Source organism: Amphibalanus amphitrite, unplaced genomic scaffold, assembly GCF_019059575.1.
Source record: "Amphibalanus amphitrite isolate SeventyFive unplaced genomic scaffold, NRLGWU_Aamphi_draft 000107F_arrow, whole genome shotgun sequence".
NCBI classification, from domain to species: Eukaryota; Metazoa; Arthropoda; class Thecostraca; order Balanomorpha; family Balanidae; genus Amphibalanus; species Amphibalanus amphitrite.
The window spans coordinates 946,376-974,263 of NW_024881602.1; the positions used below are offsets into that span (position 1 = coordinate 946,376).

The 27,888-nt window shown below is 49.9% G+C and overlaps 1 protein-coding gene across 11 annotated transcripts in view; it reads right to left on the reverse strand.

Annotated features, from left to right (window-relative positions):
* Positions 1–3,794: 3,794 nt before the first annotated feature.
* LOC122380826 (sorting nexin-6-like) overlaps positions 3,795–27,888 on the reverse strand; it is a 41,747-nt gene continuing 17,653 nt past the window's right edge. For all 11 annotated transcript variants that reach the window (XM_043364321.1, XM_043364323.1, XM_043364320.1 and 8 more), the window contains exons 9-12: positions 11,258–11,440; positions 8,989–9,052; positions 7,652–7,737; positions 3,795–6,112 (exon numbers count right to left, since the gene is read on the reverse strand). In XM_043364321.1, coding sequence (XP_043220256.1) covers positions 6,059–6,112; positions 7,652–7,737; positions 8,989–9,052; positions 11,258–11,440 — 387 coding nt within the window. In that variant the 3' untranslated portion in view covers positions 3,795–6,058. The remainder of the gene's footprint in view (positions 6,113–7,651; positions 7,738–8,988; positions 9,053–11,257; positions 11,441–27,888) is intronic.

The following is a 27,888-nucleotide window of genomic DNA, read 5'->3' on the forward strand; positions in this document are numbered from 1 at the left end:
TCTCCTCTGGTGACTGACTACCCGACTGACGAATCCGCCTGCCGTGGCGGCCGGCAGCCGTCGGTGGCGCAGTTACAGCTGTTCTTTATCACCCTCCCAGCTGTCCAGTTCCACGCGCCAGGAACGGGGAGCGAGCTTCATCAGCGCACCTCGTCAACACCTCATTGGGCACCTCATCTACCAGGTTCGAGACTAACGTAACGGCTGCTCACAACCGGCCGGTACGAGCGGGCAGTTTCCAAATGGTTCAGAAGCTAAACGCGGTAACGGAAAGGCGTAAGCTCGGTGATTGCGAGTTGCAACTACTTCTCTACATTTACGGTCAGAAAAAGAGACGGTTATCGCGAGTGACCAGGTCACTGTCAGGTTTTAAATCGTTAGATAGATTCGAACTGAAATCCACGGTCACTCACGAACAAGCGGTGAATTTTAGCGGTAGCTCGCCGTTCATTTATTGATGGGCAGACCAACACAAAAAGACCGCAGTGCTGGGAGTGTTTCTGAACTATAAGTGTATAAGTATAAGTATAAGTATATATGTATGTATATATGTATATATGTATAAGTATAAGAGTGTTTCTGAACTATATCTGAACGGTTTTGAAGATATAGACGATTTAAAAACCCTCTGCAGCAGCAGGAAAGCAACGTAAAAACGCATCGAGCTTATATTTTTACTATGGATAAATCATTTTTCAGTAAGTTTTTAGATATGGTATAGATTTAAGTTACAACTTCATTAAAATATTTTCATTACTTGAAACTTTATTTCAAAATAATATTTTCAAAAATGGCAGCTGTTGGCCAGTAGCTTGGGAGCGATTGTGGCGCACCGCGCCATTAATTGTCCTGAGGCCCCCTTATGATGTCATCAAAAGTGGAGTGACATGGGCCTGCGTATACTGCTGAAAGTAATTGTTGAGAGCTCTATCGATTCTTGCCCGCGTCTTCGTATCTTTTTTACTTTTCGGGATGATCGCGTGAGGCAGATAGGAAAACTGTAAGATGAAGCAAATCTGCCTGGGGACCCCCAAGCGGGCGTGGGCTAAGACAATTTTGTTATTCGTCGGTGTAAAAGTTATCGCAACGTAAATAAAGCAAAACATAAATAAAGCATTTGAAAAAAATATGGCAGAGCATAAAACACATTTAGCTTCTTTTACCCAATGAAAAGGAAGTGCAAGGTTTAAACTTTAAGCAAGAGCGCTTCGCACAATGCAAGTACCTATGAACAGCAAAACGTCCTTGTGTATAGGTCGGTAGTCAGTACCAATAAACCGTGGTAACGATAATACAAGCGATACTCTAGCTTAAAGGTTTCTTTTCCGACTTTATCTGCGCAGCAAAGGCGAACTCCAACACGAGCAACAAACTCTTGCAATGAGTGGTGGGCCATGCGGTCAAGATTTGAAAACTATACCCAAAAAACGTGCTGGAGGGGCAAAACATCTTTGAGTGAAGGTAGAAGATACGAAAAACAGACTATAACTACGTCGGCATAAACTACGCTCAACAAACCGGCCACATAATAGCAGTACCGCAGTCACACACGGAACGCTCAATAATTTCCCAAAATTAGAACATCGATCTAACAACCAGCTAGGCGAACTCCTGTCCCGATCTTTAGCACCGACGTCCACTGTAAAATCGTCCTACCTACGTCCTCATAGATAGCCAGGGGCCCGGGAACGATTTTCAAGTTGGGGGGGCGAGCCTAAAATACCTGACACATGATACATATGAGACAGTGGCGTAGCTAGGGGTCTAAGGGGACACGTACCCCCCTCCCCCATCGGGTTCAACACTCGGGTCCGAGGGTCCCTGCGGCACTATTTGACCGCTGAGGGTTAACGATGGCCATATTTCGACTCAGAAGGGCCCCATGGGGCTCATTAGAACACCTCATGGGCCCTAAATAGCCGGACTAAGATCTCCATAAGGGCCCCACGCCGGCTTCTGAGGGCCTTTGGCGGCTTTTAGGGGCTCCTCGGTGGTCTCCAAAGGCCCGTTACTAGCCTCTAAGAGTTCTTACCAGACTATGAGGGGTCAGTTCTAGGGGCATTTCCCGCCTGTGATGGTCCTACACTTATTTTTCTGAGGGCCCATAACGGCAACTGTGGGGACCCTCATCGGCGCCTATGAGGGCCCAAAACGGTGTCTCTGAGGGTTTCACACACCCCAACTCTGAGTGCCCACACCAGTGCCTATTAAAGCCCTATATCTGCGGCTCTGAGGACCCAACGGCCAACACCTGCGCATCTAAAGGTCACCCACTGATGACTTTTGAGGGTCCCACACCTGTGACTCTGAGGGCCCCACCGGCGTCTGACAGTACCATGCCGGTCTCTAATGACCACAGGGGACTTCTTCTGCCGTCCTAAGGGCCCCTTGCCGGTCACTGAGAGCCCCCTGCTGGCTTTTAGAGGGTTGGCGCTAGCAGCTCTATGTAAAGGCCCCACACCCGCCTGTAACGGCTCCATACCAGCGTCTATGAGGGCACACAGCAACGCCTGTAAGGACCCTCACCGGCGCCTCTGAGAGAATCACACTAGCACCTCTGAGCGCCCACACGGGCACCTGCATGACGGCCCCACACCATGACCAGTGCCTCTAAAGGCCCCTTACCGGCGGCTCTGAGGATGATTCTGAGGGTGCACCCGATAATCGAAGGCACCACACAAGCCCTTAGTGTCGCTGAGCTTTAATCCCATACCGGCCTTCCGAGGGCACCACGTCAGAACACCCATTGCCCAACACCCCTTCCTCACACCCAGAGCGGGTAAACTGTGTTATACCTGTATATAGCGTGATGTATTTCTCAAAGTTGACTCAAAATGGTCCAGTATAAAATCTGGCCTGCCAAACTTCTGGCCAAGGTCAGGCCCAAACCAAAGCGGAATGACAATAGCAGATGTTATCAAATCGATACTGTATCGGCAGAAACCATTCAGATGGCAAGGACTAAATGCCGTGTGTTGATGTTAAGATGTATAAAGGAAACAAGAAGGAAAGAAGTCCGGAAAAGTGAGGAAAGATCCTTTCTCGCTGCCTCAATGTTGAGGGGGCGCCGCCCCCTCGGCTCTCAAGTTGGGGGGGCAAGCGCCCCCGCTGCCCCCCCCCCCTGTTCCCGGGTCTATGTAGATAGCCGCATATTGCTAGCCGCAACTTGTCCCGGTGTCAGCAGCCAGGGCTGGTATTTTACCCCAACGTCGCATTGTTTTATCGCCCTCGTCGCGACCCCTGCGTTGTTTCATGATGTCACCGGGGCCTTCCGGCCACCCCGCCGTGGTGCCCACATCCTGTTTGTTGCCGCCATCGACACAGGAAGCTCCGTCACCCCCGGTGTGGAGGACATGGGGTCGACAGAGATAACCCCTCCTACGCGGTATGTGAGAGTCAGGGGTGCAAGTGTCTGATGCGTCAGGACAGAAGAACAAGCAATGTGTCTTCCATAAACAACATACACATTTCCATGGGGAAAGCTCTAGGAGGAATGTGCACGGCTTCCAAACCAGAAGCAGCGGAAGCTGCGGTGAAGCGTGTGTGGTGTAGCCTGTCAAGCCGCCCGCCGCCCGTGAATCAAACAACGCCAGATGGGCCCGCGGTCCCGCGTGGGCCGGCCGCGATTGCACTGCGTTGGCCGGTGGGGCCCGATGACACGTCAGTGGTCACCCGTGAGCGGGCGACTGTTCGGGGTGTTCAGCTCCCCTGTCTCCGACGGGCAGGGCAGGGTTCGGGCGGGACGGTCAGAAGGGGAGATCCGACCAAGCGAGACAGACGATGAAAACCACCCATCACAGCTCGAGTTATATTCTCCGATATACAAGTCAGCTGTCGCACAGCAGTTATGATCATGCACAGCACGGCGCGGCGTAGTTACAAATGTGACGCACGCGACATACCTGGGACGATAATCGATATCTTCCGAACGAGAAACAGTGTTTTCGAGCGGCCCTAGGCACTAGCCCGATGGGATACAACTGACGATAGTGACAGCCTCTACGATCAAAGAAGGACATATCGGCCAACCAAGAAAATGTTGCCTGACTATGCAGTGTTTATATCAAAATAACTGTAAAATAACTGTAATCTGGTAAGAACATGATTATTTTTAACTTGATATTTGAAGGATTAAAATCCCGCATTGGCTGATATGTCCATACCACTGCGCTAAACTGCTCAGATTTACCGCGTTTCGACGCGACCACACAAAGCCTCCAATCCGCCGTGCGCTAGCCCCACACTGCCATACGCGCCCATTTAGGGTGTAGGACGCACGCGAAGAGCATAGCTCGGTTTCTGGGCAGTGGCCTACGATAGTCCAATACGTCGCCCAATAATGAGAAAACATAGAGTCGCCTGCGCGTTCAAACGCACTGCGTAACGCACCTGTGCAAATCTGGCAAGAAAGAGACCCTTAGCGGGAGAGGTCATTTCGACAAGCTCTTGTGCACGGCAATTTCCATTGAGCATGTACATACAAACATGAAGCTGTCAACAGCACACGCATAGCATTAGAAAGAGGATACAGTTCAACAATCAATAACAACATAAGGTAGTGAATAATTGAGCGATACAAAATAAACACATGATTTTGAGACGCATTGCATACAGAAGCATGTAAAGCAAATGACTATCTGCGCGGTACATAATTCAACTAACTCGGAACTTGCCACCAAGCATAGCCTACGTAACTATCAGCCAGTATCAATAAATATATACGGATATCACATGCAGGATAGTTATCCAAACGCTAACATATATCCCATAAGCAGTCAACACACAGTTGACGCGCAAGCCTTACACACAGGAGTCGCGCATAGAGCTCTTACTGGACATTTGGCAATGCGTGGAACTCCAACCCATAAACGGAAAGCAGCCGACTAAACCAGCCACGAAAATCTTACGAGCTTCTTAGACATACGTTTGGACACAGAAAGGAAATAAATCATTCATAAATGTAACGCAAACTGATTTTTCTGCCCTCGAAACTGAGAACATCCTGACAGACTTCAAATTTGGCTGAATAGACCACGAACCCCATCCACCCACCCACAAGAATAGCCTCCGCAGCACAGTCCGGTCACCCAGCGGCCACCACTGGAATGCTGCTGGTTCCGCCCCTCCCGGTGGGCATGACGTCACAGGAGCAAACTGGGCTCGGTCCGACACCCGGCAGACACCCCACCACAGCACGCGTTAGTCCAGTCACAATCCGAACGGGAAATTCACCCAGAATCACGCCCTCCGCAGAAGAGACATGATTCGGCACATCAATCACCCTCTCCAAACAAACGCAGATGGGCTTCTCGAATGTGGGTCCACCGCAGAGGTTCCGTCCGTTCAGCTTCTCGCGATCGTGCGTGGCCACAACTCTCCCCTGGTTTCAGCCGCATATGGCGACCATCAGCTGTCAGCGGTGGACGCGCCTCGGCGAATTCCCCTACCCCACTGGATGGTCTATTCCACGTTAGCGCGAGGCGGTCCACACATCACCGACCTGACTCAGCCCACAGAGCTCCCCCGTCCGCCCGGCTCACCACCACGGCCGGCCCCCGAGCGTAAGTCAGCGGCTGCTGTGCGTGGGAGAGCCTTCCACGGATCACCGCTCGGTTGGGAAGGCCAATCGAAATCACCAGCAGGGCGTAGCCACGAGTGCGTGTCATGGTTCAACGTAGACGTCTATGAGTGATGTCATACACAGAGTGACGTCACCGGGAGTAGATCCATGCCTGTTCTCGGTGGGGGGTTTGTGCTGATGCAGTATTTCAGACAGAAAGAGGTCCAGTTGTGTGATACAATCGTCAACAAGTCGTTCAGTTGGCGCAGAAATATCAAATAGCTCCTGTTTGACACACGCACTGGCACCCGATCCGGTAAATCCGGGCTCGTCAGTGATTTCCAAGTCCTGGATTTCCAGCGATCGGTTCCACGTCAGTGTCTGAGGTCCCACGCAGTTCCTCTCACTGAGATACTGCGTCTAGGGGGGTGACCGGGCGGGGAGGCGTCTCTTGGCGCGTGCCGGGCCAGCCGGTGGTAGGGGCAAGCTCCTCGAGGTCTATGTGGTCGCCTTGAGTGTGGCTATGCAGCCCCGCAGCGTCTCAACTTGTGCCTGGGAATACCCCGCGAGGGGAGGTTTTTATTAGTGATTTAGCTGCTAAGAATGTGCTCATGGTGATGGTAAAGGGACGTACTCACATATTTTGAGCAAGACTAGAAATAGCAAAGAAACGTAATGTTCAAAAAGTATCCATGGAAGTTTCATTTGTGGCGGACAATTAATATTCCCAGGTACATACAAGAAGATAAGTTGTTATGGAAACATTACTGTTGATACAATTGCTTCGTACCTATATAATTATTGACGCAATTCAAATACCATCCACTCTATCAAACGAGAAAAAAAGATTGATGTCACACACAGGGACGCTGGCATATTTCATGGCTTTCAACGTCCAGAACATGATTTTGCGTAGGTATGCCAACGATAAACCAGCCCCCATTCTGACGTAGTTGGGTGCGCGGTCCTGAAAGCTGAAGTTCGTTTCCTAACTGGGAATTTCCGCCAAGAGTACGTGGTTGTTAGCACCTACTCGCAGATATTCTTTATTCCTAACAATTCGTTTCAGTTATTCATCGAATGGCTAAGACGGGACAAAACAAATAAGAACCATGCACTGAACGTCCGTGGATCAGTTGACGAAACCGATCAGCTTATTTTCCAAAGTCAGTAATTTATGTAGGTAATTAAGACAACCAATGTCTGTGATATTTATACGGGTTGCTTCATCGGCCCGATCAGCCAAGCCCTTCCCAGAGTTTTTGCGTCGCCGCTTTGAAGCCTCAACAGATGGTTCTGTTGTGACACGATTGGCTGGAAGACACGAGAAATTATGTCTTGGCAGCAGCACTGAGGGAGTCGCAAAATCAATCAATTACGGTTGAGACACATTGATGTCGTTACTTTAGTCACGTTCAATCACGTGGCTCTCCTGATAGAGTTCTAGGAGAGACAGAACTAGGAACGTCTAGCCTGGGTGAAAAACAACGCCATATATTTGCTCAACGCAAACTTTGTTTTTAAATCTGAACTTTGCTGAGATTACCAGTTGCGATTTCGATTCCAAGTTCAACGAGTGATGAGGTTCAAACCAACCGTTTACGAAAAAGCTATGCTCAAGAAATATAAGTAGTAATTTTTCTGTTTTTGCTGCTTTTTTCACCAATCCATTGGTGAAAACTGCCATCATTCAGTTACATAACTGTCGCGAATTACTTTGACATTTCCGATGATACGAACGAGTAGGTTACGTTAGATCGTTTAAATCGATGTGTTAAAACGAGCGAATCGAAACGTATTTACCGGATCACTTCATAATGTATTCACACTCGCCAAATTCTATCGACCTCATTTTCGAAACTATCATTTTTACGCACATTCGTTGACCTCGGCACGTGACCTATAACAAATTCTGGCATAGGCTCGTGCGCCCATTTTCGGGGAGCCACAGAGTCGGCGACACATAACCATCATTCATAATTTTGTCAATGCGGAGCTATGGAGAGCAACGCAAAATTCCAGCACGCCTTTTAGGCATAGACGACATGCGAATAGCTGATCTGGTGATAGCGTTACTTTATGCTGACTTACCTTTGCGTGCTTGATTTCCAGCTCCGAAAGCTCCACTAGGTGCTTTTTAAACGCCTTAACCCTCCGGATTTTGAAGCTTTTCAGCTCTGAAAGCAGACGCCTTCGTCAGTCGTGAAGGAGCTGTTGGCCAGCACGGCGCGTAAATCAGCGACAACTCTGCGGAAACGGCTCCATCGCCAGCATTCACAACAGCTTTACGGCCGAGCACGAGAACATAAACCACTTCCGACATAATGTGAAGACCCTGACTATCCTGAGAAATAGCGATACCACGCAATACCCACCATTTCACACAAAACAAGCGTATCAATCATAAGACACGCCAGACTGAGAAGTGAGAACAATGTACAAAAGCCCCAACTGTGCCCCAAACCCTGCACTATATCACTCAGTGTTCGTTCACCCTGGGAAACATTGCTCAACATTCGCCAACAAACTTGACCGCGCTGCGGTGCCGGGTGCCTTTAAAACTTGCTGCAAACACGACTGCTCTGTGAAAAACAAACACTGCTAGGCAGGGCACGGAGAACAAAGCCTCGCAAATAGCTCCATCAGGCCCGGCGGGAGGGGCTGCGGAGGTGAATTTAGAGCGCCGCTAAGGGCGGACCGGTGTACCAATGAATCAAAGAGAGGCGGAGAGAAGGTGGCAGCGACTGACCACATAGAAACTGCGCGGTGGGAGACCCGGGAGCGTAATGTTGGCTCTTTGCAGGCAGGGGCACGGCTCGCCCGCTTCGTGTTTAAACATGTATGTTGGCTTTCACAAGCACTCGTCTCTCACAAGCGTGCACGCCCAAAGACGCAATGTTGGCTCTCGGATGAAATACACGCGTGGACTATCGGTCATTCTTCCTTCTCGGAGGTGGACGACCTACGAGGCAGGGAGCTGAGTCTCCGTGCCGAAATATTTAGGTGTTCGTCAATTCGGGCACAGTTCTGTTTTGCCCTTCCCCAAGCCATTCTGCTTTAGAGTGGAGCTTCGGTTTCTTTCAAGCGAGCTCATCAATCTTCAGGGGTGTGTCGATTTGCGGTTCATGTCCCTCTATCACACAAGTAACCCCACCTAACACACCAGCGATGACGGACCAGTGTCAGGTACAGATTATTCCGCATGGCACTGCAAGGGTCATTGGCCATCCCTTCCACTCCCTCCTCCGCCCTCCACACAGCCCGAGTCCAACCGGTGGCTTCAGTCCCATCTACCGTCCCGAATCTACACCTTGCCCATCAAATATCAATACAGCGATAAATTTGTTGACCTGTGATCGCATCCCGTCCCATCCTGGCATAGCCTCCTGTCACATTCACCCCTCCCACACTCTGTTCCCAAGCCGTACCTTGTTTTGCCCTGGTGGAGATGTGCTCAAACTTCTCACACGCCTGCTGTTGGCCCATTTCAGCCTGCAAACCCAGGCACAACACGTCAAAAGTTCGGTAATACAAGCCTCCGAGAAAGCTAGTACCATATGGCATCATAGCAAACGCTCACACTTAATATGCAAGACATCAAAAGTTGTTTACATATATCCACCAAACCAACAAATAACGTAACAATATAAATGCCACTGAACGTTGAATGGCTTTGAGTTTGTTGTGCGTTTTGGGAGGTCGACTGAAAAAGGATTTTCGCAAGAAGGTAGAATAAAATATGCAAGCTGGGCGCCTCAAGCAGAACACAGCCTGTTGCTAGGAGTACCGAGCTTGTGGTCGCCAGAGAGAAGGAACAAAGCTATGTGGTGCCGTGGATACACAGAGACAGATACAGAACGGGTGGCGACTGGGGTCAGGGAGGAGACAGTGGTCCCCCTGCCAGACCAAATGCCGGGGGCGCCAGTTGCTGACAGGCTGCAGTGTTGGGGCCCGGCCGGGCTCGGGGGGGAAAACAATGACGAGCCGCCGCAGTCCGGGGGCGGCCTCTGTATGCACAGGTGACCGCCCGGCCACCGGGCGCTGCCAAATGCCGCTAACGTCATGCCACAGCCACGCCGAGGCCATAGCGAAGAAACACGCCACTGTTTGGCATGGATCGGCCCCAGGTATTTCGCTCAACAATAACACAGCGAATGATTATGCTACGATTCGGGCTAACATTCCAGCCTAATTCGGTTTCATCAGAACAATAATTCTCTCAAATGGACTGTTCAAATCACACTGTGACCGAGTTAAGTAAATATAATTCGTTATTCCACTTACGTCCACCACCTCCACAGCCTTGGCAAGCGACGGAAAACAGCCGGCAGCGTTAGCGAAAGAGGCAGCAACAAGACGTGATCATTGTAGTAAAGCAACAACGACGCATTGTATATGTTGCAGGCACTTTAGAAAATCAGTCATTTTGTAAAATGCCTAGGCATTTTGCAAAATGCCTGATTTTCCAGGCTTTTTGCAAAAAGCCTAGGCATTTTACAAAATGACTGACTCTCCAGTAATTTTGCGAAATGCCTAGGCATTTTACAAAATACCTAGCCATTTTACAAAATGACTGAGCAGCGTGTTGTAGATACGAGTACCTAATTATATACGTTTTGGTAGCGTGTAGGTGGACCGAGGAGTCCAGCATTAGGACCAGAGGAGTCCAGCAGTGGGAAGTCCATACCTACCTCTATTTTGAGAAGTGCAGGCCCGCGACATTTCCAACCCCCACGTCAGCGACGCTGCTGGATTTAAAATGATCGATCTGGAGCGTCAACAAACGACTGGCCCTATGCCGGCCTGTATCTGTATAACTATTAGAGGTCGCGAGGATTCGATCCCACACACTTCGGCATTAGTGTCTTCTGAATCCAACGCTCTCGTCCTACGCCAAGCGACCTGATGATACATCATCAACCGGGCCTGCCTATTGACTAGGGCCGGTCTCCGGCTGGTTTTGTTAGGTCTAGTTTCAGGCAGAACATGAACGGCGTTGATGTACTTGGGAGTTTTTACAGCGTTAACTAAACAATGCTTTATGCTACAGCCGAGTCGGCAACTCAACCTGGTCGTTACTCAGCATTGTCGTCACCACAGAGAGAGCTTCAAATCGATCAGCTACAGGCTGAACACGTACCTATAGGGTATAGGAAGACGTCCAAAAACTGTTGGCCATAGTATCTGTAGTGGGATCTACGTTCCATGCTGGTCAGGCATTTTGCAAAATGCCTAGTCATTTTGTAAAATGGCTAGCCATTTTGAAAAAAGCCTGGCTGCGTTCAGTCATTTTTCAAACAGCCGTCTTTTTGTAAAATGCCTAGGCATTTTACAAAATGACTGATTTTCTAAAGTGCCTGCAACATATACACACCATGAGGGACACACAGAAAACACGTCCTGGTCTAAAATAAACGCCTCTGCATCTAGTTCAGCAAATGCTCATCAATTATGTATCAACAGTTAGTGTTAAAAGCATATATTGGCCCTCAATAAGCTCATAAGCTTTGCAAAAGCGAACTTTAGCATTTACGGACTAAGCGAAGTTACACAAGCTCCTTCTATCAAGCAGTATTTGCACGCCCCAAAACGACACTTTCCCTCCCCACAGAAGCATCATACACATCCCAAGCCCTCTTCGCACACATGCATCACCCCAATACACCCTTAACACCCTTTCCACCATCAAAAACTCACCACCGGCACATCCTTGTTCTTGGCGCGCGCTTTCTCCAGCGCCTTGTTCGCCTGCTCGTAGTCGGCGAGGCAGCGCAGACGGCGGAACAGCAGACTCTTGACGGCCGTGGCGTCGCGCTGGTAGTAACGCAACAGGTCGGAGAGCTTCAGGTCCTCGTCAGAGGCCACACGGTTCTCGTTTTTCTGTGGAGAGTGAGGGGGAACATGGGTCAAACGTGGAGGCTAACTCATTACTCATGCACTCTCAGTTTGTTTGTTTGTTTTGTTGGGTTAGGCCCTTTCGGTCGACAAGACCATTGCAGAGCCGGAAGGATGATAGGAATTAGGGGGAGACATTGGTCTGGGCAGGCACCCTAGTGAGTCGCCGGGGCTGAGCCCGTCCGAAGACAGGCCACCCAGCCCCAAGGCACTCACTGCACCCGGCTACGGGGTGCGCTCCCTCGGGAGCAGCGGTGCCGCTCCAAGGGAGCAGCCCGCATGAGATAAAGTTGCCTGTCCAGCCCGGAAGGGGGTTGCGGTGTGGAGGAGAAGGATTTCAGTATCCTGAGGATAGAAGCACGGATAGGTGATGCACTCTCATGGGGCAAATGGGAGATAAGCTATAAGTGACTGGTTCAGTTAGTAAGAAATTGATGGGCTTTTCGATATAATGGAGAGAAGAAATGGACTTTCTCAGATGGCGCTAGACAAGATATCTTGGCTCGCTCCGCGTCGCTTTGGCAATCAAAGTATGAGGGAGAAAATTTGGGGTCGATTGGTGTTCGTCCCGTGTTAATCGGACGTCTAGAAGCTTAGATATTCACGAAAAACTTGTTGAACTTGTCAAAGTACCTGCTTTATGCGTCCTACCTCTTTAGCAATTACACATACGTTGAAAGAGCCGGTGGGTGGTTATAATGCAATACCCTGCACGGTGAACAGCTTGCGAGTTTTGCAGCGGTGCGATTGCTGGGGCTTATCGCTGACTGAAAAGGGTAAATACAGTAAATACAGATGGCTGTGTTGGATCCCTTTGCTTTTGCCCAACATTCAGCGTTGGAATTGTGGCTTTACCGTCCCTCTTATTAAAGTTATCTAACTTTTTGTAGCTTCGTCAGGTTAGACACGACGCGCGCGGCGGTATCCATCTGGCGGCCGCTGGCGGAACTACCGCGCACGGCCCGCTTGCCGCACGGGCCTGGCGGCCGCCAGTGGAACTACTGCGCAGGTGGCAGCACCTGCCCGTGGAGAAGCGGCTGGCAATCGGCCGCCCCACTCCCCACCCCGCCCCCACCCAGCTGGCCGCCAGACCGTGGGAACGACTCGGCTCGGCACTGCCGCACGCGCATTCAGCGGCGGCTTGTCGATTTTTCGAGTGTCGGCTGCCGATCTCCCGAGAGCCGGCCACCTGTCAGCCGCCGCTCGGCTCTGTGTTAAGCATATGGGGTATCTCACTTTTCCGAGATCTACGTCAAACTACGTATTTAAAACTACATATTCTACAGCCGAATCTTCAAACTGAGGGTACCTCACTCACAATCGCACGTGAATTCAGCCGCATTCCTGGTCAACGTCTAATGCTGAAGGGATATGTGTGTACGCAGATATCTCGCAGGCCCTAAGAGGAAAAGCTCGCTGCAAAAACTGAGCACTTCAAATAACCCGCAAACCCACGCAAATAGAATAGTTATACAAGATATCTTGGCTCGCTCCGCGTCGCTTTGGCCATAAAAAGATTCGGGAGAAAAATTGGGATCGAATGGTGTTTTTCCGGTGACGATCGGACGTCTAGAAGCTTCGATATTGGCGAAAAACTTGCTGAACTTGCAAAAGTACTTGGTACTTGCTTGGTACTTGCCAAAGTACTCGGTACTTGCCAAAGTACTTGGTACTTGCTTGGTATTTCCATAAGTACTTGGTACTTGCTTGGTACTTGTAAAAGTACTTGGTACTTGCTTGGTACTTGCGAAAGTACTTGGTACTTGCACTCGCCCCCCCCGTTCCCCCGACTCTACTCCCACACCTACCCCTCGGGATAATTCCGGGTTCGTCGGGTAGGAAAACTTGCCACTCTACTCCCCCCCCCCCACAGAGCCATTTGGTATCGATCGGTGTTTATCCCGTGTCAATCGGTCGTCAATAAGCCGAGATATGCACGGCGAATTATTTCAATCGGCGTCGATCAGAATCTTCAGAACGGAGGGACCCACACTCATTTCTGGCCGTATCTCACTTTTCCGAGATGTACGTCAAACTACGTATTTAAAACTACATATTCTACAGCCGAATCTTCCAACTGGGGGTACCTCAGACCGTGGGAACGACTCGGCTCAGCACTGCCGCACGCGCATTCAGCGGCGGCTTGTCGATTTTTCGAGTGTCGGCTGCCGATCTCCCGAGAGCCGGCCACCTGTCAGCCGCCGCTCGGCTCTGTGTTAAGCATATGGGGACGGCGAATTTCTCCCGGAGGGAAGCACCTCGCTCACAAAAGCACGTGAATCAGCCGCATTCCTTGTTATCGTCTAATGCTGAAGAGATATGTGTGTACGCAGCTATCTCGCAAGCCCTAACAGGAAAAGCTCGCTGCAAAAACTGAGCGTTTCAAAAAACCCGAAATCCTACTCAAATGGATATTTAAACAAGATATCTTGGCTCGCTCCGCGTCGCTTTGGCCATGAAAAGATTTCGGAGAAAATTTGGGATCGAATGGTGTTTTTCCGGTGACGATCGGACGTCTAGAAGCTTCGATATTGGCGAAAAACTTGCTGAACTTGCAAAAGTACTTGGTACTTGCTTGGTACTTGCCAAAGTACTCGGTACTTGCCAAAGTACTTGGTACTTGCTTGGTATTTGCATAAGTACTCGGTATTTGCCAAAGTACTTGGTACTTGCTTGGTATTTCCATAAGTACTTGGTACTTGCTTGGTACTTGTAAAAGTACTTGGTACTTGCTTGGTACTTGCGAAAGTACTTGGTACTTGCACTCGCCCCCCCGTTCCCCCGACTCTACTCCCACACCTACCCCCTCGGGATAATTCCGGGTTCGTCGGGTAGGAAAACTTGCCACTCTACTCCCCCCCCCCACAGAGCCATTTGGTATCGATCGGTGTTTATCCCGTGTCAATCGGTCGTCAATAAGCCGAGATATGCACGGCGAATTATTTCAATCGGCGTCGATCAGAATCTTCAGAACGGAGGGACCCACACTCATTTCTGGCCGTATCTCACTTTTCCGAGATGTACGTCAAACTACGTATTTAAAACTACATATTCTACAGCCGAATCTTCAAACTGGGGGTACCTCAGACCGTGGGAACGACTCGGCTCAGCACTGCCGCACGCGCATTCAGCGGCGGCTTGTCGATTTTTCGAGTGTCGGCTGCCGATCTCCCGAGAGCCGGCCACCTGTCAGCCGCCGCTCGGCTCTGTGTTAAGCATATGGGGACGGCGAATTTCTCCCGGAGGGAAGCACCTCGCTCACAATCGCACGTGAATCAGCCGCATTCCTTGTTATCGTCTAATGCTGAAGAGATATGTGTGTACGCAGCTATCTCGCAAGCCCTAAGAGAAAAAGCTCGCTGCAAAAACTGAGCGTTTCAAAAAACCCGCAATCCTACTCAAATGGTATATTATACAAGATATCTTGGCTCGCTCCGCGTCGCTTTGGCAATCAAAGTATGAGGGAGAAAATTTGGGATCGATTGGTGTTCGTCCCGTGTTAATCGGACGTCTAGAAGCTTAGATATTCACGAAAAACTTGTTGAACCTGCCAAAGTACCTGCCAGCTTGCTGTATCACCTGCTACTTGGTAATGTACTGAAAACTTGCTAATGTACTGAAAACCTGCCAAAGTACTTGGTATTTACTTGCCTAAATACCGCAAAGAACTTGTTCCTTTCCGACGTTTAAATCAGACGGCTTTAGTCGATCAAAGACTTTGCGAATTTGCCTTGGTCTCAGATAATTTTGATTTGTTCCAATGAATTATTTGTAATTTGAATTATACTTGTTCCCAATTTGTATTTTGTTTCACCTACCTATCATTTCTAACTTGTTTTAGCGTCCTACCTATTAAGCGATTACACATACGTTGAGAGAGCCGGTGGGTGGTTATAATGCAATACCCTGCACGGTGAACAGCTTGCGAGTTTTACAGCGGTGCGATTGCTGGGGCTTATCGCTGACAGAAAAGGGTAAATACAGTAAATACAGATGGCTGTGTTGGATCCCTTTGCTTTTGCCCAACATTCAGCGTTGGAATTGTGGCTTTACCGTCCCTCTTATCAAAGTTATCTAACTTTTTGTAGCTTCGTCAGGTTAGACACGACGCGCGTGACCTCTGGCGGCCGCTGGCGGAACTACCGCGCACGGCCCGCACACGGGCCTGGCGGCCGCCAGTGGAACTACTGCGCAGGTGGCAGCACCTACCCGTGGAGAAGCGGCTGGCAATCGGCCGCCCCACTCCCCACCCCGCCCCCACCCAGCTGGCCGCCAGACCGTGGGAACGACTCGGCTCAGCGCTGCCGGCCGCTGGACGGGGAAACCCCGCCCCGCCGCCCGCCGCCCAACACACTGCCGCCGGGCCGGCCGGTGGAATTTTCCAGCCGTCTCTCCGGAACGGCGGCACCCCGCTCATCTTCGCACGCGCATTCAGCGGCGGCTTGTCGATTTTTCGAGTGTCGGCTGCCGATCTCCCGAGAGCCGGCCACCTGTCAGCCGCCGCTCGGCTCCGTGTTAAGCATATGGGGACGGCGAATTTCTCCCGGAGGGAAGCACCTCGCTCACAAAAGCACGTGAATCAGCCGCATTCCTGTGTGGCGCGCAATGCTGAAGAGATATGTGTTTCCGCGGGTATCTCGCAGGCCCTAAGAGAAAAAGCTCGCTGCAAAAACTCAGCGCTTCAAAAAACCCGCAATCCTACTCAAATGGATATTTAAACAAGATATCTTGGCTCGCTCCGCGTCGCTTTGGCAATCAAAGTATGAGGGAGAAAATTTGGGATCGATTGGTGTTCGTCCCGTGTTAATCGGACGTCTAGAAGCTTAGATATTCACGAAAAACTTGTTGAACTTGCCAAAGTACCTGCCAGCTTGCTGTATCACCTGCTACTTGGTAATGTATTGAAAACTTGCTAATATACTGAAAACCAAAGTACTTGGTATGTACTTGCATAAATACCGCAAAGAACTTTTTTCTAAAATACTTGGTATTTACTTGCCTAAATACCGCAAAGAACTTGTCCTTTCCGACGTTTAAATCAGACGTCTTTAGACGATCAAAGACTTTACGAATTTGCCTTGATCTCAGATCGTTTCGACTTGATTTCAATGAATTGTTCGCAATTGTAGCTATGACTAATTTCAATTCGTATTTTGTTTCACCTACCTATCATTTCTCGCTTGCTTTTCGCGTCCTACCTATTAAGCAATTACTCATACGTTGTTAGAGCCGGTGGGTGGTTATAATGCAATACCCTGCACGGTGAACAGCTTGCGAGTTTTGCAGCGGTGCGATTGCTGGGGCTTATCGCTGACTGAAAAGGGTCAATACAGTAAATACAGATGGCTGTGTTGGATCCCTTTGCTTTTGCCCAACATTCAGCGTTGGAATTGTGGCTTTACCGTCCCTCTTATTAAAGTTATCTAACTTTTTGTAGCTTCGTTAGGTTAGACGCGACGCACGTGGCGATATCCATCTGGCGGCCGCTGGCGGAACTACCGCGCACGGCCCGCACACGGGCCTGGCGGCCGCCAGTGGAACTACTGCGCAGGTGGCAGCACCTGTCCGTGGAGAAGCGGCTGGCAATCGGCCGCCCCACTCCCTACCCCGCCCCCACCCAGCTGGCCGCCAGACCGTGGGAACGACTCGGCTCAGCGCTGCCGGCCGCTGGACGGGGAAACCCCGCCCCGCCGCCCGCCGCCCGACACACTGCCGCCGGGCCGGCCGGTGGAATTTTCCAGCCGTCTCTCCGGAACGGCGGTATCCCGCTCATCTTCGCACGCGCATTCAGCGGCGGCTTGTCGATTTTTCGAGTGTCGGCTGCCGATCTCCCGAGAGCCGGCCACCTGTCAGCCGCCGCTCGGCTCTGTGTTAAGCATATGGGGACGGCGAATTTCTCCCGGAGGGAAGCACCTCGCTCACAAAAGCACGTGAATCAGCCGCATTCCTGGTCATCGTCTAATGCTTAAGAGATATGTGTTTCCGCGGGTATCTCGCAGGCCCTAACAGGAAAAGCTCGCTGCAAAAACTGAGCACTTCAAATAACGCCAAATCCTAGTCAAATAGTATACTATACAAGATATCTTGGCTCGCTCCGCGTCGCTTTGGCAATCAAAGTATGAGGGAGAAAATTTGGGATCGATTGGTGTTCGTCCCGTGTTAATCGGACGTCTAGAAGCTTAGATATTCACGAAAAACTTGTACTTGGTACTTGCTTGGTACTTGCCAAAGTACTCGGTACTTGCCAAAGTACTTGGTACTTGCTTGGTATTTGCATAAGTACTCGGTATTTGCCAAAGTACTTGGTACTTGCTTGGTATTTGCATAAGTACTTGGTACTTGCTTGGTACTTGTAAAAGTACTTGGTACTTGCTTGGTACTTGCGAAAGTACTTGGTACTTGCACTCGCCCCCCCCCCGTTCCCCCGACTCTACTCCCACACCTACCCCCTCGGGATAATTCCGGGTTCGTCGGGTAGGAAAACTTGCCACTCTACCCCCTCCCCCCCCCACACACACACAGAGCCATTTGGTATCGATCGGTGTTTATCCCGTGTCAATCGGTCGTCAATAAGCCGAGATATGCACGGCGAATTATTTCAATCGGCGTCGATCAGAATCTTCAGAACGGAGGGACCCACACTCATTTCTGGCCGTATCTCACTTTTCCGAGATGTACGTCAAACTACGTATTTAAAACTACATATTCTAAGGCCGAATCTTCAAACTGGGGGTACCTCAGACCGTGGGAACGACTCGGCTCAGCACTGCCGCACGCGCATTCAGCGGCGGGTTGTCGATTTTTCGAGTGTCGGCTGCCGATCTCCCGAGAGCCGGCCACCTGTCAGCCGCCGCTCGGCTCTGTGTTAAGCATATGGGGACGGCGAATTTCTCCCGGAGGGAAGCACCTCGCTCACAAAAGCACGTGAATCAGCCGCATTCCTGTGTGGCGCGCAATGCTGAAGAGATATGTGTTTCCGCGGGTATCTCGCAGGCCCTAACAGGAAAAGCTCGCTGCAAAAACTGAGCGTTTCAAATAACGCCAAATCCTAGTCAAATGGATATTTAAACAAGATATCTTGGCTCGCTCCGCGTCGCGTTGGCCATAAAATGATTAAGGAGAAAATTTGGGACCGATTGGTGTTTGTCCCGTGTTGATCGGGCGTCTAGAAGCTTAGATATTCGCGAAAAACTTGTTGAACTTGCCAAAATACCTGCCAGCTTGCTGTATCACCTGCTACTTGGTAATGTACTGAAAACTTGCTAATGTACTGAAAACCTGCCAAAGGTATTTACTTGCCTAAATACCGCAAAGAAACTTGTTGCTTTCCGACGTTTAAATCAGACGTCGTTAAAAACTTTTCAAATTTCCCTTGGTCGCAGTTTGTTTTGATTTGTTTTCAATGAATTGAATTTGAGTTTTGTTTAATTCCAATTCGTATATTAATTCACCTATCTATCTTGTCTCTTATTTGTTGCGTCCTACCTATCAAGCGATTACACTTACGTTGAAAGAGCCGGTGGGTGGTTATAATGCAATACCCTGCACGGTGAACAGCTTGCGAGTTTTGCAGCGGTGCGATTGCTGGGGCTTATCGCTGACTGAAAAGGGTAAATACAGTAAATACAGATGGTTGTGTTGGATCCCTTTGCTTTTGCCCAACATTCAGCGTTGGAATTGTGGCTTTATCGTCTCTCTTATTAAAGTTATTAAACTTTTTGTAGATTCGTCAGGTTTGAAGCGACGCGCGGGGCGACATGCCTCTGGCGGCCGCACGCGGAACTACCGCGCACGGCGGCTCTGGCCGGACGACTGCACAGGTGGCAGCACCTGCCCACATTGCACACCGCCGCCGGGCCGGCCGGTGGAATTTTCCAGCCGTCGGCCGGCCGGTGGCCGGCGAATTTCTCCCGGAGGGAAGCACCTCGCTCACAAAAGCACGTGAATCAGCCGCATTCCTGTGTGGCGCGCAATGCTGAAGAGATATGTGTTTCCGCGGGTATCTCGCAGGCCCTAAGAGAAAAAGCTCGCTGCAAAAACTCAGCGCTTCAAAAAACCCGCAATCCTACTCAAATGGATATTTAAACAAGATATCTTGGCTCGCTCCGCGTCGCGTTGGCCATAAAATGATTAAGGAGAAAATTTGGGACCGATTGGTGTTCGTCCCGTGTTGATCGGACGTCTAGAAGCTTAGATATTTGCGAAAAACTTGTTGAACTTTCAGCTTGCTGTATCACCTGCTACTTGGTAATGTACTGAAAACTTGCTAATGTACTGAAAACCTGCCAAAGGTATTTACTTGCCTAAATACCGCAAAGAACTTGTTCTAAAATACTTGGTATTTACTTGCCTAAATACCGCAAAGAACTTGATTCTTTCCGACGTTTAAAGCAGACGGCCCGCTTGCCGCACGGGCCTGGCGGCCGCCAGTGGAACTACTGCGCAGATGGCAGCACCTGCCCGTGGAGAAGCGGCTGGCAATCGGCCGCCCCACTCCCCACCCCGCCCCCACCCAGCTGGCCGCCAGACCGTGGGAACGACTCGGCTCAGCACTGCCGCACGCGCATTCAGCGGCGGTTTGTCGATTTTTCGAGTGTCGGCTGCCGATCTCCCGAGAGCCGGCCACCTGTCAGCCGCCGCTCGGCTCTGTGTTAAGCATATGGGGACGGCGAATTTCTCCCGGAGGGAAGCACCTCGCTCACAAAAGCACGTGAATCAGCCGCATTCCTGTGAGGCGCGCAATGTTGAAGAGATATGTGTGCACGCAGCTATCTCGCAAGCCCTAAGAGAAAAAGCTCGCTGCAAAAACTGAGCACTTCAAAAAACCCGCAATCCTACTCAAATGGATATTTAAACAAGATATCTTGGCTCGCTCCGCGTCGCTTTGGCCATAAAAAGATGAAGGAGAAAATTTGGGATCGAATGGTGTTTTTCCGGTGACGATCGGACGTCTAGAAGCTTCGATATTGGCGAAAAACTTGCTGAACTTGCAAAAGTACTTGGTACTTGCTTGGTACTTGCCAAAGTACTCGGTACTTGCCAAAGTATTTGGTACTTGCTTGGTATTTGCATAAGTACTCGGTATTTGCCAAAGTACTTGGTACTTGCTTGGTATTTCCATAAGTACTTGGTACTTGCTTGGTACTTGTAAAAGTACTTGGTACTTGCTTGGTACTTGCGAAAGTACTTGGTACTTGCACTCGCCCCCCCCGTTCCCCCGACTCTACTCCCACACCTACCCCGTCGGGATAATTCCGGGTTCGTCGGGTAGGAAAACTTGCCACTCTAATCCCCCCCCCCCCACAGAGCCATTTGGTATCGATCGGTGTTTATCCCGTGTCAATCGGTCGTCAATAAGCCGAGATATGCACGGCGAATTATTTCAATCGGCGTCGATCAGAATCTTCAGAACGGAGGGACCCACACTCATTTCTGGCCGTATCTCACTTTTCCGAGATGTACGTCAAACTACGTATTTAAAACTACATATTCTACAGCCGAATCTTCAAACTGGGGGTACCTCAGACCGTGGGAACGACTCGGCTCAGCACTGCCGCACGCGCATTCAGCGGCGGCTTGTCGATTTTTCGAGTGTCGGCTGCCGATCTCCCGAGAGCCGGCCACCTGTCAGCCGCCGCTCGGCTCCGTGTTAAGCATATGGGGACGGCGAATTTCTCCCGGAGGGAAGCACCTCGCTCACAAAAGCACGTGAATCAGCCGCATTCCTGTGAGGCGCGCAATGTTGAAGAGATATGTGTGCACGCAGCTATCTCGCAAGCCCTAAGAGAAAAAGCTCGCTGCAAAAACTCAGCGTTTCAAAAAAGCCGCAATCCTACTCAAATGAATAACTAAACAAGATATCTTGGCTCGCTCCGCGTCGCTTTGGCCATAAAAAGATGAAGGAGAAAATTTGGGATCGAATGGTGTTTTTCCGGTGACGATCGGACGTCTAGAAGCTTCGATATTGGCGAAAAACTTGCTGAACTTGCAAAAGTACTTGGTACTTGCTTGGTACTTGCCAAAGTACTCGGTACTTGCCAAAGTATTTGGTACTTGCTTGGTATTTGCATAAGTACTCGGTATTTGCCAAAGTACTTGGTACTTGCTTGGTATTTCCATAAGTACTTGGTACTTGCTTGGTACTTGTAAAAGTACTTGGTACTTGCTTGGTACTTGCGAAAGTACTTGGTACTTGCACTCGCCCCCCCCGTTCCCCCGACTCTACTCCCACACCTACCCCGTCGGGATAATTCCGGGTTCGTCGGGTAGGAAAACTTGCCACTCTAATCCCCCCCCCCCCACAGAGCCATTTGGTATCGATCGGTGTTTATCCCGTGTCAATCGGTCGTCAATAAGCCGAGATATGCACGGCGAATTATTTCAATCGGCGTCGATCAGAATCTTCAGAACGGAGGGACCCACACTCATTTCTGGCCGTATCTCACTTTTCCGAGATGTACGTCAAACTACGTATTTAAAACTACATATTCTACAGCCGAATCTTCAAACTGGGGGTACCTCAGACCGTGGGAACGACTCGGCTCAGCACTGCCGCACGCGCATTCAGCGGCGGCTTGTCGATTTTTCGAGTGTCGGCTGCCGATCTCCCGAGAGCCGGCCACCTGTCAGCCGCCGCTCGGCTCCGTGTTAAGCATATGGGGACGGCGAATTTCTCCCGGAGGGAAGCACCTCGCTCACAAAAGCACGTGAATCAGCCGCATTCCTGTGAGGCGCGCAATGTTGAAGAGATATGTGTGCACGCAGCTATCTCGCAAGCCCTAAGAGAAAAAGCTCGCTGCAAAAACTCAGCGTTTCAAAAAAGCCGCAATCCTACTCAAATGAATAACTAAACAAGATATCTTGGCTCGCTCCGCGTCGCTTTGGCCATAAAAAGATTCGGGAGAAAATTTGGGATCGAATGGTGTTTTTCCGGTGACGATCGGACGTCTAGAAGCTTCGATATTGGCGAAAAACTTGCTGAACTTGCAAAAGTACTTGGTACTTGCTTGGTACTTGCCAAAGTACTCGGTACTTGCCAAAGTACTTGGTACTTGCTTGGTATTTCCATAAGTACTTGGTACTTGCTTGGTACTTGTAAAAGTACTTGGTACTTGCTTGGTACTTGCGAAAGTACTTGGTACTTGCACTCGCCCCCCCCGTTCCCCCGACTCTACTCCCACACCTACCCCTCGGGATAATTCCGGGTTCGTCGGGTAGGAAAACTTGCCACTCTACTCCCCCCCCCACAGAGCCATTTGGTATCGATCGGTGTTTATCCCGTGTCAATCGGTCGTCAATAAGCCGAGATATGCACGGCGAATTATTTCAATCGGCGTCGATCAGAATCTTCAGAACGGAGGGACCCACACTCATTTCTGGCCGTATCTCACTTTTCCGAGATGTACGTCAAACTACGTATTTAAAACTACATATTCTACAGCCGAATCTTCCAACTGGGGGTACCTCAGACCGTGGGAACGACTCGGCTCAGCACTGCCGCACGCGCATTCAGCGGCGGCTTGTCGATTTTTCGAGTGTCGGCTGCCGATCTCCCGAGAGCCGGCCACCTGTCAGCCGCCGCTCGGCTCTGTGTTAAGCATATGGGGACGGCGAATTTCTCCCGGAGGGAAGCACCTCGCTCACAAAAGCACGTGAATCAGCCGCATTCCTTGTTATCGTCTAATGCTGAAGAGATATGTGTGTACGCAGCTATCTCGCAAGCCCTAACAGGAAAAGCTCGCTGCAAAAACTGAGCGTTTCAAAAAACCCGAAATCCTACTCAAATGGATATTTAAACAAGATATCTTGGCTCGCTCCGCGTCGCTTTGGCAATCAAAGTATGAGGGAGAAAATTTGGGATCGATTGGTGTTCGTCCCGTGTTAATCGGACGTCTAGAAGCTTAGATATTCACGAAAAACTTGTTGAACTTGCCAAAGTACCTGCCAGCTTGCTGTATCACCTGCTACTTGGTAATGTACTGAAAACTTGCTAATGTACTGAAAACCTGCCAAAGGTATTTACTTGCGGGCCTAAATACCGCAAAGAGTTTAAATCAGACGTCTTAAGACGACCAAAGACTTTCAAAATTTCCCTTGGTCTCAGTTCGTTTTAATTTGTTTTCAATGAATGTTTGCAGTTTGAGTTATGCTTAATTCCAATTCGTATTTTGTTTCACCTACCTATCATTTCCCACATACTTTTTGCGTCCTACCTATTAAGCGATTACACTTACGTCGAAAGAGCCGGTGGGTGCTTATAATGCAATACCCTGCACGGTGAACAGCTTGCGAGTTTTGCAGCGGTGCGATTGCTGGGGCTTATCGCTGACTGAAAAGGGTAAATACAGTAAATACAGATGGCTGTGTTGGATCCCTTTGCTTTTGCCCAACATTCAGCGTTGGAATTGTGGCTTTACCGTCCCTCTTATTAAAGTTATCTAACTTTTTGTAGCTTCGTCAGGTTAGACACGACGCGCGCGGCGGTATCCATCTGGTGGCCGCTGGCGGAACTACCGCGCATTGCCCGCTTGCCGCACGGGCCTGGCGGCCGCCAGTGGAACTACTGCGCAGGTGGCAGCACCTGCCCGTGGAGAAGCGGCTGGCAATCGGCCGCCCCACTCCCCACCCCGCCCCCACCCAGCTGGCCGCCAGACCGTGGGAACGACTCGGCTCAGCGCTGCCGGCCGCTGGACGGGGAAACCCCGCCCCGCCGCCCGCCGCCCGACACACTGCCGCCGGGCCGGCCGGTGGAATTTTCCAGCCGTCTCTCCGGAACGGCGGCACCTCGCTCATTTTCGCACGCGCATTCAGCGGCGGCTTGTCGATTTTTCGAGTGTCGGCTGCCGATCTCCCGAGAGCCGGCCACCTGTCAGCCGCCGCTCGGCTCTGTGTTAAGCATATGGGGACGGCGAATTTCTCCCGGAGGGAAGCACCTCGCTCACAAAAGCACGTGAATCAGCCGCATTCCTGTGTGGCGCGCAATGCTGAAGAGATATGTGTTTCCGCGGGTATCTCGCAAGCCCTAACAGGAAAAGCTCGCTGCAAAAACTGAGCACTTCAAATAACGCCAAATCCTACTCAAATGGATATTTAAACAAGATATCTTGGCTCGCTCCGCGTCGCTTTGGCCATGAAAAGATTTCGGAGAAAATTTGGGATCGAATGGTGTTTTTCCGGTGACGATCGGACGTCTAGAAGCTTCGATATTGGCGAAAAACTTGCTGAACTTGCAAAAGTACTTGGGTGTCGGCTGCCGATCTCCCGAGAGCCGGCCACCTGTCAGCCGCCGCTCGGCTCTGTGTTAAGCATATGGGGACGGCGAATTTCTCCCGGAGGGAAGCACCTCGCTCACAATCGCACGTGAATCAGCCGCATTCCTTGTTATCGTCTAATGCTGAAGAGATATGTGTGTACGCAGCTATCTCGCAAGCCCTAAGAGAAAAAGCTCGCTGCAAAAACTGAGCGTTTCAAATAACGCCAAATCCTACTCAAATGAATATTTAAACAAGATATCTTGGCTCGCTCCGCGTCGCTTTGACCATAAAAAGATTCGGGAGAAAATTTGGGATCGAATGGTGTTTTTCCGGTGACGATCGGACGTCTAGAAGCTTCGATATTGGCGAAAAACTTGCTGAACTTGCAAAAGTACTTGGTACTTGCCAAAGTACTCGGTACTTGCCAAAGTACTTGGTACTTGCTTGGTATTTGCATAAGTACTCGGTATTTGCCAAAGTACTTGGTACTTGCTTGGTATTTGCATAAGTACTTGGTACTTGCTTGGTACTTGTAAAAGTACTTGGTACTTGCGAAAGTACTTGGTACTTGCTTGGTACTTGTACTCGCCCCCCCCCCTTGTTCCCCCGACTCTACTCCCACCCCTACACCCTCGGGATAATTCCGGGTTCGTCGGGTAGAAAAACTTGCCACTCTATCCCCCCCCCCCCCCCCCAGAGCCATTTGGTATCGATCGGTGTTTGTCCCGTGTCAATCGGTCGTCAATAAGCCGAGATATGCAGGGCGACTTATTTCAATCGGCGCCGATCATAATCTTCAGGACGGAGGTACATACCCACACTCATTTCTGGCCGTATCTCACTTTTCCGAGATCTACGTCAAACTACGTATTTAAAACTACAATTCTACAGCCGAATCTTCCAACTGGGGGTACCTCACTCACAATCGCACGTGATTCAGCCGCATTCCTGTGAGGCGCGCAATGTTGAAGAGATATGTGTGCACGCAGATATCTCGCAAGCCCTAAGAGAAAAAGCTCGCTGCAAAAACTGAGCGTTTCAAAAAACCCGAAATCCTACTCAAATGAATAATTAAACAAGATATCTTGGCTCGCTCCGCGTCGCGTTGGCCATAAAATGATTAAGGAGAAAATTTGGGATCGAATGGTGTTTTTCCGGTGACGATCGGACGTCTAGAAGCTTCGATATTGGCGAAAAACTTGGTGAACTTGCAAAAGTACTTGGTACTTGCTTGGTACTTGTCAAAGTACTCGGTACTTGCCAAAGTACTTGGTACTTGCTTGGTATATGCATAAGTACTCGGTATTTGCCAAAGTACTTGGTACTTGCTTGGTATTTGCATAAGTACTTGGTACTTGCTTGGTACTTGTAAAAGTACTTGGTACTTGCGAAAGTACTTGGTACTTGCTTGGTACTTGTACTCGCCCCCCTTGTTCCCCCGACTCTACTCCCACCCCTACACCCTCGGGATAATTCCGGGTTCGTCGGGTAGAAAAACTTGCCACTCTATCCCCCCTCCCCCCCAGAGCCATTTGGTATCGATCGGTGTTTGTCCCGTGTCAATCGGTCGTCAATAAGCCGAGATATGCACGGCGACTTATTTCAATCGGCGCCGATCAGAATCTTCAGGACGGAGGTACCCACACTCATTTCTGGCCGTATCTCACTTTTCCGAGATCTACGTCAAACTACGTATTTAAAACTACATATTCTACAGCCGAATCTTCCAACTGGGGGTACCTCACTCACAATCGCACGTGAATTCTGCCGCATTCCATGTCACGCGCAATGTTGAAGAGATATGTGTGCACGCAGATATCTCGCAAGCCCTAAGAGAAAAAGCTCGCTGCAAAAACTCAGCGCTTCAAAAAACCCGAAATCCTACTCAAATGGATATTTAAACAAGATATCTTGGCTCGCTCCGCGTCGCTTTGGCCATAAAAAGATTCGGGAGAAAATTTGGGATCGAATGGTGTTTTCCCGGTGACGATCGGACGTCTAGAAGCTTCGATATTGGCGAAAAACTTGCTGAACTTGCAAAAGTACTTGGTACTTGCTTGGTACTTGCCAAAGTATCGGTACTTGCCAAAGTACTTGGTACTTGTTTGGTATTTTCATAAGCACTCGGTATTTGCCAAAGTACTTGCTACTTGCTTGGTATTTGCATAAGTACTTGGTACTTGATTGGTACTTGTAAAAGTACTTTGTACTTGCTTGGTACTTGCGAAAGTGCTTGGTACTCGCAAATGTACTTGGTACTGCACTTTTGTATGTTTCGACTACCTGGTCTGTTTTTTGTATGTTTTGAACGTTGTATGTTACGACTTCCATGTATGCTTTGATAAGTGTACGCTGCGGTCTTGTATGCGCTAGACTGCGGTTGTACCGCTAGGTGGCAGCAGCCACCGGTCCGGCCGCCCCAACTGCGGTCCAGGTGGCAGCAGCTGCCGGCAGACTCGGCAGTTTTTCCCGTCGTCGGGCGGTCGGCGGCGAATCTCCGCAACGGAGGGACCGCCACCGAGTTTGTCACGTGAATCAGCCGCATTCCTGTGAGGCGCGCAATGTTGAAGAGATATGTGTGCACGCAGCTATCTCGCAAGCCCTAAGAGAAAAAGCTCGCTGCAAAAACTGAGCGTTTCAAAAAAGCCGCAATCCTACTCAAATGAATAACTAAACAAGATATCTTGGCTCGCTCCGCGTCGCTTTGGCAATCAAAGTATGAGGGAGAAAATTTGGGATCGATTGGTGTTCGTCCCGTGTTAATCGGACGTCTAGAAGCTTAGATATTCACGAAAAACTTGTTGAACTTGCCAAAGTACCTGCCAGCTTGCTGTATCACCTGCTACTTGGTAATGTACTGAAAACTTGCTAATGTACTGAAAACCTGCCAAAGGTATTTACTTGCGGGCCTAAATACCGCAAAGAGTTTAAATCAGACGTCTTAAGACGACCAAAGACTTTCAAAATTTCCCTTGGTCTCAGTTCGTTTTAATTTGTTTTCAATGAATGTTTGCAGTTTGAGTTATGCTTAATTCCAATTCGTATTTTGTTTCACCTACCTATCATTTCCCACATACTTTTTGCGTCCTACCTATTAAGCGATTACACTTACGTCGAAAGAGCCGGTGGGTGCTTATAATGCAATACCCTGCACGGTGAACAGCTTGCGAGTTTTGCAGC